This window comes from Anoplopoma fimbria, chromosome 6 (genome assembly GCF_027596085.1).
Source record: "Anoplopoma fimbria isolate UVic2021 breed Golden Eagle Sablefish chromosome 6, Afim_UVic_2022, whole genome shotgun sequence".
Classification (NCBI taxonomy): Eukaryota; Metazoa; Chordata; class Actinopteri; order Perciformes; family Anoplopomatidae; genus Anoplopoma; species Anoplopoma fimbria.
Window position 1 is genome coordinate 22,970,501 of NC_072454.1, and position 17,068 is coordinate 22,987,568.

The window sequence follows — 17,068 nt, forward strand, 5'->3', positions numbered from 1 at the left end:
AACGGGTGAATACCGCAGACCAACTGTTGGTGGAGTGAGTCCTCTTGCTTCAGTTGTATATGCTTTGATAACTTTAACCAATCACAATGAGCTGTCGTGTCGAAGTGGAGCTACGGAAAGCCTCTAGGTCCTGAAAGGCTGCGTCTCATCATTGTTGTCTGCAGCCAACGACTAAATCAACATAACTGTTCACGGAGTCAAGTGAAGATACAGATTATTTTTCAGGTAAGCATTTAAATGACCATTCAAGTTATTATGTCATTGAATGTCTTGGTTTGTGCATTAAAGAGTTCATGGTATTTTTTTAAAGCAGTCCTGAAATTAAGCTTCGTGCTAGCACGTCTTATTACAGCCAGCCTTGTTTTATAACGTTAACTTTTGGTGTTTCTTAGGAGAATGTTAGTTTTGTAACCTTATGGTACATACAATATGTTGCTTCATGAACTATTAATCAGACATTAAATATCAATATTGAGCCCGTTGTTTTACAGAGGTGGACAACGTTTGCATATGGCTGAATGTGTTCACAATTTTGATTTACAAACTTGACTTTACTAATTGTGTCTCCTCTGTTGACTATATAGATAAAAGATATAGGCCGCTTTCTAAATCTGTATAGTGTATTTCTAACATGGTGTTAAAAGGAGAAACCAGCTGTTTTTAAATGGGGGATATTTAGATGCATCACTGGGACATATGAATGAAAAGTGTGAGGGAAGACTGAATTACAAAAGGTTGAAGAGTAGAAACAAATGTGATATTCACCAAAGAATATATCAGTAATTAACTTGTCTGTCTGTCTCTTTGTCTGTCTGTCTGTCTGTCTGTCTGTCTGTCTGTCTGTGTATCCAGCAAAATGAGGATTGGTAGGTGTGGTGTGCAGTGGGGGGGTCTGCTGGTCCTCCTGTCCTGCTGTCTGCTGTGTGTCCTCTCTCAGGTGGATCAACACCAGGAGCCAGTTGTGGCGAGTGCAGCTCAGTTAACCGGTCACGGTCGCCTGGACAGAAACATGATCCAGGACAAAGAGTGAGTGTCACCTCCACATTCAAACAGGTTCTCTCCCAGTACTGTGGATGCTCAATTCAGGATTTATTTGCACAGAGTGGTGAACTTTGAACATAGACAGCAGCAGCGTTCACACACACACACACACACACACACACACACACACACACACACACACACACACACACACACACACACACACACTCTGTGTAATCTGTGGGTTTTTGACTTCTCTCTTTGTCTCCCAGTCACATCATGGAGCATCTAGAGGGAGTGATCGAACAGCCAGAGAAAGACATGACACCCCAGGAGCTCCAGCTGCACTATTTCAAGATGCACGACTACGATGGCAACAACCTGCTGGATGGGCTGGAGCTCGCCACAGCCATCACACATGTACACAAAGAGGTAGGTTTATATCTATACATGTAGATATATTTATTTTTGGTTTTCTTAGGTTTTCATATTTTTGTTAAAATCTAAAATTGTTTAAATGCTTTTACTACCCTGGTTACAAATTTTAGTGATTTATTTTATTGCAAAATATATGTTTAAAAATCCCTCATTGCCGCTTCCATCATCAGCGGCTGGAATTTATTTTGTTTAGTGGAGTCTCCAAATTGCAAAAGTAAAGTTGTTGCCTTTTTTTTTTTTACCTTCTCCTTTCTTTCACCCCAAAAGGAACATTTAATCACAGCAGTACCTTATTTAATTAAGAGTGGCCTTGAGTTCTTTAAGCTAAAGAAAGCTGAAAAAGAAGCACCAAAGCCAACAAGGATTAATTTAGTCTAAGATGAGCTTTAAATTTAACAATTCTAGGTTAAAAACAAGTAAATCAAGATTTTAAATTAGGCAGAGCTCTGTTGTATAAACCGAAATGTAATAGAGTTCAATAACTATGATGCTTACTCACCCAAATGTATATAAATAAATACATTTGCATGCCGTCAGTATCTATTAAGTAGGCTTCACTTTTGGCTGCTCTGTATTTTGACAAACCCTGAAAAAACAAAAAAAAGACTGTTGCTCATGATGACTCAGAAGAGAAGCTGAAATTTCTCCTCCTTTGACAAAAAAACTTGTTGGCTGAATTAATGAAGCAATATTGACAAATGATAGAAGATGAGAAATGTACAACATCAATTTAAGGAAAGAATAGATCTTCTTGTCCATCCCAGAACAGTTTACTTGCTGAACCGCTGTCTTTAGAGAATTTCAACAGCAACATCATAAAACTCAATTTAATTGAATCTGTCCATTATCTTTATTTAAGGAATCTGATTATTTTGCTTAGTCCATCCGAAAATCTCAAGATTTTTTTTATCATCTTGCTTTCTTCCTCAGGAGAGAGGAGAGAACAGCCAGCCGATGAAAGAGGAGGACCTTATCACTCTCATCGACGACGTCCTGAAGGACGATGACAAAAACAACGACGGTTACATAGATTATGCAGAGTTTGCCAAATCGCTGGAGTAACATGTCGCCTGAGCGCTGACATCCTCTGTGTTCACAACAACAACAACTACAACAAATCTGCAGATGAGTAGGCGATGAGGAGGCGAACTGAAAAGCTGCCGCCAAGCGATCTAGAAAACCATTGTTTAATTTTTGCTTTCCCTCTCACAGGCGATCAATCAGGGTTATAGGTCATATTTTTCTGAGCTTGTGATACTTTTTTTTTTTTTGTCATTAGATGTCCAAGCTGTGAGCAGAAAAACTGGTTATGCCAGTAATTTACTATGTAACAAAAAAGGGAGGAAAACAATATTGTGGTTTTTTTCGGTTTTTTTCTTAGTTTGACTGTGATGTTTGCTAGCACTTGCAATGACATTATGAACCTTCTGTTTCGGTAGGTTCCTTGAAATCATGCCTTTTTTAAAAAAAAATTTTTAAAGGGTCAGTTCGCCCAATATCACTGTCGTCAAAACACAGTCGTCTACTTAACCCCTCAAGGTTTCTAACCATGGATATATACTTTTCATTCTGTTTGGTGAGCTTTTAGAGATCCCTGCGGCGATTTAGACCAAAAGGCCTATACGATAAAAACCCAACACTTTCTTTGGGAACCACTACTACTCTGTGACGTGGTAGCAGAGGTTTTTTTTGGCGGGTATTGCGAAACCGCCACAAATGAAAAACAAAACATTCTGCATGGTCCTTCAAACGTACAGGAGCTCTATAGTGTGTATTAATTCACACTGGTAGCCCGATAGCATCTAACCAGAATGCCACTATCCCTTTTTAAATGGTCAACAGTTTCCATTTGAAACTGGTGCAGCCTTCACACACTGGACTTATTTACACCAGCTGACACACTAATACTCAACTTAATGGACCAAACGATTCCCTCTGTGAATCCATTTCATTTGCTGTTTGTGATGTAGGAGGAGGCGAACTAATCTTTCTCGACATTTTTGGAAAAGTGGCCTTGACTTGCTCAGACGCACAGTAGCCTGTAGGTTTGTGTGTATGTGTGTGTGTGTGTATAGAGGGGTAAAAAAAAACAAAGTTTATTTTTGAAGTTGGAGGCAAATCAACACACCATTGAATGTCGCCAGCAGAGACTCCGTGTTTCTGAAGATTACCACAACTATTCGAGCCAATCACCATCGTTGTCGCTGTTGTCTGTGAGCCAGCTGACCCTTGACATGAATGTGATGTCATAGAGTGAATGTAAAGCAGCGCTGTGCCGCCGACTCTTGATCACTGGATAAGCTTGACTTAAAGCACACTGGTTGACGCTGCTGCCACTGCAGTTGTTTAATAAGCTGACGTAGCTTCATGTTACCGACCACTCGTTATGACCTCGACACATGTTTGCTTCAAATCATTAGCTGCCTTTAAAACAGATAAAACGTGTCTGGTCTCTTCTGTGTTTGTTGAATCCACCTGTGTATAATGGATTGATGGATTCCATATTTTTGCCATCCAGTATTGATTCTTTAATCAGTTCAGGTTGATGATTATATAAAAAAAAAAAAATTGAAAGCATAACAGATGCAACTGAGTTGTTTCTTGAATGTGAAATATTAAAAACTGTCATCTAAAGATGTTTTTGTTGTTTTTTTTTAAATGGATTGTAGTGTGTGTGTGTGTGTGTGATGTTCTCCCATGTTGCATTCATGAAATCACATTTAAAGACATTGGGGGTAAAACATTTTTTAATATTTATTTGTTAGATGAACTGAAAAAGTTTTTGGATAATCCCGTTTTCATGTACAGTAGTAAAAATTGCCCAAGAAATTGCGTAAATTGACATTACCCCATAAGCGTGTAGGATGTTGCTCATGCAGCAGATAAGAGACAAAACAACTTTAAATTCCACTCGAGAAAACAGTGCACTCTATTAGTGTTGGTGGATGTAGGAGAACAATATGTAAAATATATTTATAAAAAAACTTCATTAGAGGATCAAATGTGAATCAGAATCAACACATTTTGATGATATTCAGCACCAATATAGGCACCTGTGAGAAAGCTTGACATTTGAGTAAAGATTTTAAACTTAATGTTCCCACACTGTGTTACACTGAAGTTACTTTCACAGCCCAAATCAGAGCAAGAACTTGGGCTTGTTACCTAAATGTGTGTCTACATGTTTAACCACAGTGTGGTAACAGGTTTTTTTTGTTTAAATCTGTACTCAGATATTCACAAGAGCACATCTGTTTTCTTGGACTCTTTGTAGACTCGCCACAAGTTAGATTATAATAATTTTCTGCCCATTCACAAAATTTAATTTCTTCTAGGGTTCTTTTGTTTTACTAGCAAAAGCTGATATGCAACCACAGGCTGTGCGTTTGAAACTTTCAAGTATTTGGGGAATTGTAGGTTGAAAATGAAAACGAGTTAACGCTAAAATGAGTAAGAAAGTGTGTGAATGTTAAACAAATGGTGCATGATAATGCGATTTTCTTTTTGAACTGGCCTCTGTTACTTCTTAGCTCCAGTGCGAGGCGGGATCCAGAGGCTGCATTGGGGCCAGCGAGAACATGGGCGAGGTGAGGCTGCTCCTCAGCGGGCTGTACCAGTCCTCGTGCTGCCGCTGGGCGGCTGGCTGTGGTGGGACGCTGGGGCAGGGGCAGGGGCCCACCGGGCCCGGGTGGCGGGAGTACGCACCAGAGGGCAGCATGGGGGGGAGGCGGGGGATGTGAGCCAGGGGCTGGGTGTAGTACTGCCGAGCCATGGCGGGCGGCTGGACGTGCATGCCGCCCAGCAGCGCCCTGTGGCCCGGAATCACACCCACTGGGAGAACTTTCTGGGAGGCCCGCTCCTGCTTCCTCTGTTTGGCTCTTCTGTTCTGAAACCAAACCTGCTGCGACAAGGACAGGTAAGAGACAATGAGAGGTTAGAGACATGGACAGGTTAGAGACAAGGACAGGTTAGAGACAAGGACAGGTAAGAGACAAGGACAGGTTAGAGACATGGACAGGTTAGAGACATGGACAGGTTAGAGACATGGAGGTTAGAGACAAGGACAGGTTAGAGACAAGGACAGGTTAGAGACATGGACAGGTTAGAGACATGGAGAGGTTAGAGACAAGGACAGGTTAGAGACATGGAGGAGGTAGAGAGACATGGAGAGGTTAGAGACTATTGTGTGGGTTTAGCAAAAGTGGAACATTTAAATCATTGATCATTAATAGACAATTAAATGAAGTGACAAGGGGTTTTGGTATCATTCCCTCTGACTATCAGCGTGACTTTGACCCTTAATTTGAAGGCATTTAAATCATTGATCCAATTAAATGAAGTGAGGGGTTTTGGTATCATTCCCTCTGACTATCAGCGTGACTTTGACCCTTAATTTGAAGGCCGTCCCACCTGTATGCGGGCCTCGTTGAGCTTGGTGATGCGAGCCAGCTCCTCTCTGTAGTAGATGTCGGGATACTGGTTTTGTCCAAAGGCCACCTCCAGCTGCTCCAGCTGCTTGTGGCTGAAGGTGGTGCGGTGCCGTCTCCTGGCCGGGGAAGGGTAGGCCCGGCTCCGCCTGCTGAGGCTGACGCCCATGGAGGTCTCACACAACGACCCCTTCCTCGCCGACCCTCCTATATCTATTTTCAGGAGGAAGTTAAGACTTTGGGGCTTTGCGTGGATGCTGAAAAGAGTTTTTGGAGACAATTCTCCGGCTCCTGTTTCCTGAATTACTTGGCATGATTCACACAAATAAAGTGGCCCTAAAAAACTTGTCAGAGCCCATTTCACCAAATGAGAAAAAGAGGGATTACACTGACTTTATGGTTCCCATTGCCACCAGGCAACCTGAGAGCCACGGAGCTTTAGCTGCCAAAGACAAAACTCGTGAGAAAAAGATACCAGAAACTGGGGGATTTGACCGAGATTATTACCACAAAGTGACTAATCTGACAAATTGGTGCTCTGAGTTGACCTTGTCCGTTCACATCACGTCGTTTAGAGAAGAGACAGAGGAGGCTGATTTGATAATGGGTATTAAACGTTTACTCTCGCTCCCAAACATGCTTTCTTTTACCAAACCTGGTTACATATTCATACAGTTTAACTGGATCACAGTAAAAAACTAGACTAATACTTTGATTACTGTTATAAAAATAAACATTTTTGTTTCATTCTAAAGAAGCCACAAGACAATATTTAATGCTGATATTCAATGTAAAAACCCACGTTGTTAAATTTAACAATTTTTGTCTTAAACAAATAAATAAATAAAATAAAAACATCATAATTAGCTTTTAGACCACCATGCATCATTATAACTCTTTATTGTTTGAACTGTAGGAGACACTGCATCAAAGTTACTTTAATAATTTAAGATAAATATTGATGAAAACATGCAAATTATGGCAAGAAATAATCATCCTATTGCAGCTCTCTCTCTGTCGCTGTGTTGTAGAAGAAACTCCATCATAATATTCAACAAACTAGTATTTCTTTTTAGACACAAACTCACCTGCACTGGAGCTGACAGTAGCCATATCAGAGTAAACCTCTGCACAGTCCTCGTGGCTCCTCACTGCGTCTCCTGCTACCTTTACCTGGGCCATCACTGCAGCTCTGCTCACTGACGGGACAGTCTGCACCGTCTGAACCCCCACAGGGACACGACTGACCATAATGTCACATGTCGGGCCCATGTCCCACCCACCTCGTTTCACCTTTACCTGTGTGAGAGTCTGCGTCACAAACCACTGGGGCTACCTCCATTTTCCTCCATTTTGCAGAATGCCTTTTCAAGATAACCATGCCAGTGGTATATTTATGGAAATACATCAGTCTAGATAAGTTTATGAAACATTGATATTCCTCCTGTAAGATTGTTCAACATCTGTACAAAGTGACAAAACTTTGCTCTTTCACCCTGACAGACTTCATTTGGACGATTCCGATATCTAGGTTTCCCCAGGAGCTCTGTTGTATCCATGTTCTATATGAAATAGATAATGTCAAAGCAGCAAAGTAGAACAAGTCTTGATCAATAGCTGCTATTCTTTAAAAATATTTTAGGGTAGATAATCACTTTGAGGTATAGATATACTAAATTGTATTTATTATATTTATGTTGTTGTTTGCAGCACCTGTCCCTGGTTTGAAATTCAGCCTGAAATAAATTAATTAATAAAAAAGATTTAGTCCAAAACACACAACAAAACAAAAACTGAAAAAACTAAACAGCCTGTGAATTCATCTGCATGTGTCTATGTGTTAATGTACTGCACATAAGTGCCTTAGTTATAATCAAACAACAGCCGAATATATAATAATATATATAAAAGTTTTTAATATTGAGTACTTTTTGATGCTTTAAGTTCGTTTTACTTTTGTATTTTTTCTTGAGGACTTTTAGTTGTAATGGAGTATTTTCGCAATGTGTTATTACAACTTTACCTTAGGGATGGTACTTTAAGGGACAGTTCACCCCATAATCTCTTTCACGTTTATCAAACTAGATTGTTATGATGTGAGTTGCTTAGTTTTGGAGATATTGCCTTCTCTCCAATATAATGGGACTATATGTCATTCGGCCTGTGATGCTCAATGAGCCAAAAAATATATACATTTGAAAAACTCAACAGCAAAGACTCTTTCCAGAAATCAGGACACAGTTACTCAAAACAATCCACAGACCTTGTTGTGAGCAGATTCATGTAGGAACTATTTTCTTCATACATGAAACTGCTGACAACTAGATGAGTTCGTATGCAACTTTCGCCTACATAAATATCTTCAATTTCAATTTCAATTGTCATTGTGTTATCAATGTAAGGCAGTCTTTGAGTCCTTTTTACAGCAAATGATAACCAGGGAAAATTGTTCTCTGCATTGGTACTCATAAGTCGCTGCTTTTGCAGGTATATTTTTTGTTCAATAAATTGTTTCTGGTGAGATGCAACTGCCTTTGTGACCACCAGGTGGCTCTGTTATATCAGGTTGCGTTTCAGGAAACTGAAAGCTGAGTGACAATACCTTGCACACACAAAAGGCAGAATCCTTATCCCGTCTATATTTTGACACTGGGGGGCTGAGTTTGGAGACCACCCAGCTAAGCACACTCCCCGGTCTTCCGCAAACACAACCCCCTCTCAGGACAGCCCCCTGCGTCTGCTTGGCCCTGCCTTGACTGACAGGGCACCCTGTCGGCCGGATTAACTCAGCTGAACTCCAGCGTGACCTCTGGGGACCCCGGCTGCTATCGGCAGTTCCAATGATTCCTAACTCTGTCCAGAGCCAATGCAGACAGGAATGGCCCTCTCGCACTGCGCCGGCTACTGGGAAGAGACCTGCTAATGTCCCACTCAGCACTGAGTCATGACAGGACAGCAGGGGGAAGCGGCTCACGTGGTCGGAGAGCAGCAGCTGGCTTTTTATCAGGGCTCAAACAAGACAATAATTCATCACGGACTATATTTGTTGAACAATGCTATTTGCTTGCGTGTGCTTGTATATAACCTATATTTATATCCATAAAGGGGCCCTAATTTGCACTTGAAATCTCTTGACATGCCAAGAGGCTAGTTACCAGATCAGATTTCAAATTTGATATAATTTCTGACAGTAGTGCGTGATTTTATTCGGAGGAGCCCCTCGGCTTCTTGTGTGATATATCTGTCATGTCATGAGCCATTTGAGCCTGACTTTTGACTTCCAAGAACCAGTAAATCAGGAGTTCAGACGCAGACTGGAGACTGTGTAGTGATTGAATGACCCACTAAAGGAACTGTAGGAGCGCCCTTTACATAAGAATACTCAGGTTGAATTGAGAAAAGGTCCTTGGGTTTTAATCCCTTTGTGTGTGTGTGTGTGTGTGTGTGTGTGTGTGTGTGTGTGTGTGTGTGTGTGTGTGTGTGTGTGTGTGTGTGTGTGTGTGTGTGTGTGTGTGTGCACTGCCAAGTCCTCTGGGGATCCCATATTCAGCTCCCATGTTTCATGCACACACACACACAAATCGGTATCGCGGCACACAGAACCTGTCTGCGTGTTATGGCTGTACCTCCACTTTTGTTTGTCTCCCTATATGATATACAGTAAAAGTCTGTCTTAAAACATGTTACCTTCTTATTCATTTCCAGTATAAAGTGAAACAAGGGAAGTTACCTCACCTCACTGTGAGGTTGGTTAAATGTATAGAATTTGTATACCTCAAAATCAAGCCCACATTTTGCAGAAAAACCCCAGACTTCCTGTCTCAAACAGGACGTTACCATATGTCCTGCTCCTCGCCCCAGATGTGGGTCCGCACGAATTTGGTTGAGGCACAAAAAGCATAAGATGAACGTTTGTCATCAGAGTTGTGCAACTGAGGTCACATTACGATTGGTAGCTGGGTAAAATAAGTTCATGTTTATTGCCATAAAGCGATTCTTCTTTGTGCTGTAAAGCAGAACAGCCGTTTTTACTGCAAAAACCTGGCGGCACAATAGAATGCAATGATAAAGCTATTGTCTTCAAATGATCAGCTCATGTTTACAGCAACTCTCTTGTCTCAAGATATACCTATTTCTTTACTCTACATTTCCCCTCAGCCAAATGTAATGTTTAAGCTCCTTTTTTGCTGTTTTGATTCACTCTAACTGCTCTCATCAGCCATGTAGAAACAGAACTGTAGTCAGCAAAATAAAAACATGAGCATTTAGCAGCAAAAAGGCCTAAGATTTCCCTTAGGAGCTGGTGGAGACCAAAAACAGAGCTAAAAGTCCAGTGAATACTGGACTTTCATCCATCAGGTGATCAGAAACACGACTTTAAAAAAATACTGAGTTGCCCCGAACCTGATGGATGTGGAAATAAGCAACTGTCTGCTAACAAGTTTGACATGTCATCATAAAAAAGTACATCGCAGCTTGTCTCTGCTGCCCAAAAGAATGCACTTGATGCAGGTTTAGCTAACGTGTCAAGAATACAATTTAGCACTGCAACTGCCCATTTACAATGTATTTATTTACCCTCCTTATACCTATCCTTAAAAATACAAGCACATGGAAGTAATGTGAACTTATTGTACAAAAAGCCAGTTGATGACTTTAATCCAAAGTTCCTTCAAAAAAGAGGCTAACCGTGTTTCCAGTTGAAATGATTTGCCTAAAGGAGATCATGTACTTACAACAAAGACAAACTAGCTTAGCATGAACCACAAACTCATTGTTGTATTTCATTCAGGAATATTTTCTCCAGCTTTGTATCGTTCATTTGCTGACAGGTTCATATCTGAGAGGCGGACATTTCAAGACAACTAACAAATGGGTGAACCTAGGAAAAAATACTACTAGGCACAGAGATGCTTTGACCTCTGTGTTAACTTGTGCTAATATGGTAGCAATTCTAAACTGCTGATGTTTTGAAAGTATGTTTACCACAATCAGCGTATTAGCTTAGCGTGTTAGCATGCAAAACTTGACATTGATGAGAATTGGCATTAGTTCCGCAGTTAGTCGGTAGAACAGTCAAACTGTTGACTGCACTGAGTTTTACTCACATAGGCATATATTGAAGAAAAAAGAAAAAGTGATGGCACTCAAGTAATCCCAGTCATGCTGCATTATACAGCAGGTGCAAATAATCAGGAATGACATGTTTTGGCATGTTTTTGCAATGGTTTGTCTGTTTCAGTTAGAATGCAGTACACACTTTTGGGGCTAAAGCGCTCGGTTCATCCGCAAACGCGCCTTTCTAGTTTGAGCACACCCACATGATACATGAGCACACAGAAAACATGCTACCATCTGATCCCTACCAGTATACACACTGAGCCATACCCAGCGACCCATACAACATGTGTGTCATGCAGCACAAACCAACAGCAGAATGAAGAATAAACTTCTGCCCTTTTCTGTTCTTGCACGTTTATCTTTCCATCTTTCTATTATTAGGCTGCAGCGAGGGCCAGAGGACATGGAATCTTCTGGAAGCATCCGTCATCTGCGTGTGTAAGTAAGTGGTGAACAGAACAGGAGATGCAGAGACGTCTGGACGGGAGGGAAGCCAACGCTTTGCTCTCCAGTATGTGGAACTGATTTCTTTTCATAGGAAAGTACAATAAATGTACGCCAAATTTATCTTGGTTTCATCAGTGACAATGAAACCACGTCTTTACAGAGATCATTAAAGGTCACCACTTTGATAAATGGAGCACCCGGTATGCTCAATTGAATTGCCATCGAGCTGTGAGTTGATATCTTTGTGCACATTGCAATTCAATAGGCATGAGAGACTGTAAAATGTGAAAACTATTGTAGATACGATACTTTGGAGGGAAGAACTTTCTTATCTCTCCCTCACATTTTCACTTTCTGTCTTACACACAGACACATGCCTTAGACTACACACACTCCTACACACCTTGACACAGTACACACACAACTCCAGTCCTCTCCTAAAGTGTCCTCGTAAGAAAATAACATGCAAGTCATATTAACACTTGGGGCTCAGTTTCAAGAATCATACATATATAAACGCACACACTAACACAAACACACACACACACACACACACACACACACACACACACACACACACACACACACACACACACACACACACACACACACACACACACACACACACACACGTGTGCCTCGGCTGCACACAGGCCTCTGTGTGGTTGCGGCTGTGTCCACTATGGACACATAGAGGAAATTCTTCCCTCCCAATTTCCCGGGACTGAACTGGGAGTGACCTGGTTGGCAGACACACAGCCCCGATGGAAGGAATGTAACTCAACTCCCCCCTCATCCATCCAGCAGTCTGCTGGCCCAGCTGTGTGAGGACACGGAGAGAGAAACATAAGGCACTGTAGGGTGAGAAGGATGTCTTTTTATCTCTTACCAGCCCATGAAACTACTCTCTATACTGATATATTCATCTTTGTGGAATCCTTCCATTGTGTACAAAGATTTATTCCATGTTCGTCATCAGGTCTCTGGGCGTCACTGACCGACAGTCCAATGCATCATTCTTTTTCTTTTTCTCATGCAACTCAGACAATACTTCCAGCCCCAGCAAACAACCAAAAGTAAGTCAAAAATCGATAACAAGGGCTGAAGACGCAAAAAAAACCTCCAAAATAAGAGCAGCGAACACAAAGAGAAAGCAGCCACATAATTATTCCCAACTCCCAACACCAATGAACAACAATAACAACAGTAACAGAAATAGCAAGTTAAGTTTAGCGCTAAGCTAAAAACAAAGCCACTGCTAATGTCCTGCTCATATCAGATGAGTGTTAAAAGCCATTTGACTTGTAAATACAGCTCACATCATCCTCCAGTGGTAAACATGCATGGAAATATAGCTTGAATAAGTGCTGAATGAGATACCAATACCTTCATTTTAGGCTATTTTGGGAAATGGACACTATTTTTACTAGAACATGGCTGACTCTGGCTGTCATAAGTGAATGCTTTTCATGAAGTGCGTTACCCTCTAAGTCCACCGTATGTGGCTGCGTCATGTTCATAGATGATCCATTGCCAGTCGACCTGCTGGTCTAGACTTGTTGTGTGAGCAGAGGTTGTCAGGCTGCTCACGGTCCAGCTCATGTCTCCGAGCCTGCAATTTTGATATGAAATGACTATATATGATATTACAGTTGTCACTTGTAGTGACAGACTCACAAAGAACAATCAGTGCAGTGATTCTTCAGTGCACCAATCATAGTTCACAGTCTGGCATCACTTGAAGTTGACAGTTGGTGAGTTGTTCAGTCATAGAGTCATGAGTCCTAAAATCTGGGAATGAATCAGCGTCGTTTGCACTTCCGGTTCCCTCATCTCAAAGTCAATGGTTTTTTTTAATGGGTTTGTGATTAGATGCCTGAAATAAGGTCTGTGGTGAACACAGCCTTAAGAGATTTTAACTCTTTGTTCTACCTTATAAAACACGTCAATTAATACCCCTTTTGTGAGGCAGTGGCTAACAAGTGCCTAAATGAGACTAGTCCGCCATTACAGTCTCTTTGTGTATACTCATGCGACAGAAGTGTAGTTAATTAAAAGCCTTACATTCCCTTTTTACTCCTGCAGATTGCATCCACACTTAAACAATCATAAAACAAGGTCAGTGTGGGAAATACGGCTGGTCTCGATGGGGTTCAAGAACCAAAGATGGACACTTCAGGCCCCCTGAAGGCCTCAATGGCAAAATTTTGCGGGGTCCTAAAAGACCACTGTTTGTCACTTGCAATTGTCACTAAAATGTATTTTAAATGCTTACCAATGCCCAGCAGTTTTTTATTTTATGACATCCAGCCAGAGTTGCAACAGGTTGTGCAAAGCAAGCCTATCTTCTCGTCTGTTTGTGGACCTAATTGGAACATCCTTTAGACAAGTTTGATCCAGTGCATTTGTGATAACCTGAATTAAAGAAAGGACGTTCTCTTTCCTCTTCTTGGGTTAGAACGGCAAGTAGAAAAAGTGGACACAAGGTTGGGTTCAATCTTTTCTGTTGCAGGGTGTAGTTGTTGTATTGTGTGAGTGGAAAAGGAAAACTTCCATTGGATTTCTCAACCAGTGCAATGCTAACTTCTGGAGTTGGCCTCATAGACTCTATATAAGAAGGTTGGCCTACAAAAATACTCATCACTACATCACTCTATTGTCAGTCAAATGTCATTAAATTACATCCACACAGTTGTCATAAAGCTGATAAGAGTTTTTTTTCACTCTAAAAAAAGATACAGATTGGTTTATTTATGTTTTTAACCTTGACATTTTCTCAATATTCACAACTATTTAATATTATAGATAACATTTTCAAAGACTTTAACATTACTTGGTTCACGTGTAAACAGGCATCTATTTGCTAACTTACTAGCCCAAAATTCAATGAATTTAGGTTCAAATGCACATTTTTACATGTCACAATGATAGATAAGCGAACGTTTAAAATGTCGCAAAGAAAGAAATGCGAACTAACCGCGTTTCCATCGACTGTTTTGGAACGACTCGGCTCCAGCGTAGTTTGGTCAGAGGGTGGCACTACATGCTACACATGACTGTTGTCCACCAGTAAACAGAGTAGAAGAAGAAAAAGTTCTGAACCGGAAACGACAAAGGCAAAAACCACCTCAAGCGAGCGTAAAACAACTTTTTGACCGCAATTGGGGAAGTTTGTATCAACTTTTGCTGATTACTTGCAGCTTGACTAATGCGATACTTAAAAAAATATGTGATTGGAAACACGACTATTGAGTTTGATGCTCTTTTGGAACACAGGCCACCCTGAGGTGTCTAGTGGAACGAATACTTTCCATTAAGAGACCTTCTCATCATTACCTTACTTCCAACATTACATAAATGCAGCATAAGTACCATGAGGCTGTCAAATGCAGCTTTTTGATATTTAGGTAATTACTGTACATGGCCTTTCTGTTGATGGTGCCACAATTACACCAACATTCACATGTGTTTGCCCTTCGGTTGAATCTGTGAATAGAAAAGAAGTATCTCAGCTTTTTTTCCTGATTATTAAAGTCTAATTAGTTTGGGCTTTTTAGTACTTGTAGTGTTGTTCTTTGAAAGTTTTCCATTTTATTCAGACAGATTATACACTTGGACAGTACACATGGTTTCTGCAGCAAAGTATCATCCCATTCCCCCCAATACAGTTACCACCAGGAACATTCTGGCCATCAGTCTGCAGGGAGAAGTGAGAACCACTGCGCCCATTATGACTCGGCAGACGGTGCGGTATGCAGCACCACCCTCTCCGTGCCCATGTGTCAGCAGCAGCAGGCCTACTCTGTATTCTCCACTTACATAAAACTCATCTAGGCCGTCATATTACCCTGCGCCGTGGGAATCTCATCTTTCCTAGCTACAGATATAAAGCCAAGCATGGCGGGTTTGAACTGGACAGGTTGTCCTGGGCACTGCAAAGACGTTCCATTCAGCAAGTTACACAAATCCAGCTTTGAGTTGAGAGACCTTTTGGACTGTAGCTTTAAATTTTTAGTTCTACAAGTATTTATTTTTTTGTTGCTGTTTCTGTCACACATCCATGAAAATGTCAGCTTTATTGTAGAGTGATTGAGATAAGGGTGGCGTGTGGCAGCTTGCCCTGCTTGAGGTTTTCGAGGTTCAGCTGTTTGGCAGTGAGTGTAGGTGGATTGGCAGAGCTGTTGTCTGGATGCCTCTCTCTGCTCTTGGTGGGGTATTTTATATTGGTTGTATTGCCCCTTTAAAGCTATTTCAACAGGTAAAAATGTCTGGGTGGGCTGTGATCTGTCTAATACTAATACTCTTATGGATGATAAAAAGTCACTCTTAGACATAAATAACCCTTCAGTGGACACAGTAGTAGCTGTTATCACTATTGGGCAAGTGGAAAACTGCATTTTTCAGACTGTAGTAATTACTGCTTTAAAGACATCTCAACTAGTAATGAATACTTGTGTTTGTAGGACACAGAGCAGGTAAAGTATTGCATAGTCATATTGCAAAAGAGATATTATTTTTTAACCCATCCATAAATCATTATAATTGCAGTCTAGTTTCCAAACATACACAAGAATATTAGACATACCAAACATATTATCGGAAACAATAGTATTTCCTTTATCATGTCAAAGTCATGCCTTATTACTAACCTGCAAACATTTGTTTGGCCACAGTTGTAAAAGAAACATTTCACAAAGACATACCTTTGCTTTTACCACGGACATAAAGTGATTTATATTTGCATGTCCTGACTGATCCAGATAAAAGCAGCTGTATACTATAGACTTGGCGATAGAACTTTAACAGACTGCACTTGCTCCAGCGAACAGCAATCAGTTTAGGGCCAACAATCACTTTTTGACACCACAATAGCCACATATCAGTTGCTGTGTAGCCTACAGCTGGCTAATGTCTGTATAATTCTACATTGCCTTTTTGGGGGCGAAAAGACAAACGATCCAGTGGTCATATTCACCCGAGTGATGCGAGGCTAAAGTTTGGGATTACTTTGAGAATTTTGAAAAGTGATAAGCTAACAGGCTAGCAAATGACATCAACGAATAACAAAGAAAAAGATAGTGGCGGATCAGTAGGAGGGCAAAAGCTGAAAGTAAACGTAATAATTATATTTTGTGGAAGATTGTAGAGTTTGATAAATACATTTATTTAAATACAAAGCTGCTTGCAGTTAAATGGCTATGTGTCGTTGCTTATTTCCCTTGCTGAGAAATAATGTAAATCACTGCACATAGTTAATCCCTTCTGATTTTGTGGATGTATTTTCGCTTGGTTAAATATGGTTTGTTGAAGTAATTCATTTCTGCATGTTGTAACGTGTTCAGCAGCAGTTTTATTATTTCTGTCATTGCCTCACAATACCTACTGCTTAAACACTGGAACGTTGATTTACGCTTATTTTAGTTTACGCAGATATTTAAAGGTTTGTGGATGTATATTGATAGTTTCTACAGTGGCTAGTAAACCCCTGTTTGGTCTGTAACATCATCAGAGCATTGTGGTCCTGGAATAATTCTTGACCATATTAGACACAACATGCTATATCAGCAGACATAAATGATTAGTGAAAGTATCAATGCTGTGCCAGCAGTGCGTAAATCATGCATATTGGAGTGGTCTGAGTGAGTGCCAGTGCA

The 17,068-nt window shown here is 40.7% G+C and overlaps 2 protein-coding genes across 2 annotated transcripts; one reads left to right on the forward strand and one right to left on the reverse strand.

Moving 5' to 3' along the window:
• Positions 1-75: 75 nt before the first annotated feature.
• mcfd2 (multiple coagulation factor deficiency 2, ER cargo receptor complex subunit) lies at positions 76-4,045 on the forward strand. The gene is made up of 4 exons (XM_054600343.1): positions 76-225; positions 853-1,026; positions 1,254-1,413; positions 2,350-4,045. The coding sequence occupies exons 2-4, from the start codon at positions 857-859 to the stop codon at positions 2,479-2,481; spliced, it is 462 nt and encodes a 153-aa protein (XP_054456318.1). The 5' UTR covers positions 76-225; positions 853-856; the 3' UTR covers positions 2,482-4,045.
• Positions 4,046-4,309: 264 nt separating this feature from the next.
• Positions 4,310-7,078, reverse strand: prop1 (PROP paired-like homeobox 1). Its single transcript, XM_054600681.1, has 3 exons — positions 6,935-7,078; positions 5,830-6,059; positions 4,310-5,317 (listed from the first exon to the last, which is right to left on the reverse strand). Exons 1-3 carry the CDS (start codon positions 7,026-7,028, stop codon positions 4,946-4,948), a joined length of 696 nt encoding a protein of 231 aa, XP_054456656.1. The 5' UTR covers positions 7,029-7,078; the 3' UTR covers positions 4,310-4,945.
• Between the last annotated feature and the right edge of the window lie 9,990 nt (positions 7,079-17,068).

Excerpts from the sequence above, each read along its gene's own strand:
- mcfd2 (XM_054600343.1), top strand. The coding sequence starts at position 857 with ATGAGGATTGGTAGGTGTGGTGTGCAGTGGGGGGGTCTGCTGGTCCTC. Across the intron at positions 1,027-1,253 it reads AACATGATCCAGGACAAAGA|TCACATCATGGAGCATCTAG; the intron begins GTGAGTGTCACC and ends TTTGTCTCCCAG. Across the intron at positions 1,414-2,349 it reads TCACACATGTACACAAAGAG|GAGAGAGGAGAGAACAGCCA; the intron begins GTAGGTTTATAT and ends TTTCTTCCTCAG.
- prop1 (XM_054600681.1), bottom strand. The coding sequence starts at position 7,028 with ATGGCCCAGGTAAAGGTAGCAGGAGACGCAGTGAGGAGCCACGAGGAC. Across the intron at positions 6,060-6,934 it reads TACTGTCAGCTCCAGTGCAG|ATATAGGAGGGTCGGCGAGG; the intron begins GTGAGTTTGTGT and ends TCCTGAAAATAG. Across the intron at positions 5,318-5,829 it reads TCAACGAGGCCCGCATACAG|GTTTGGTTTCAGAACAGAAG; the intron begins GTGGGACGGCCT and ends TTGTCGCAGCAG.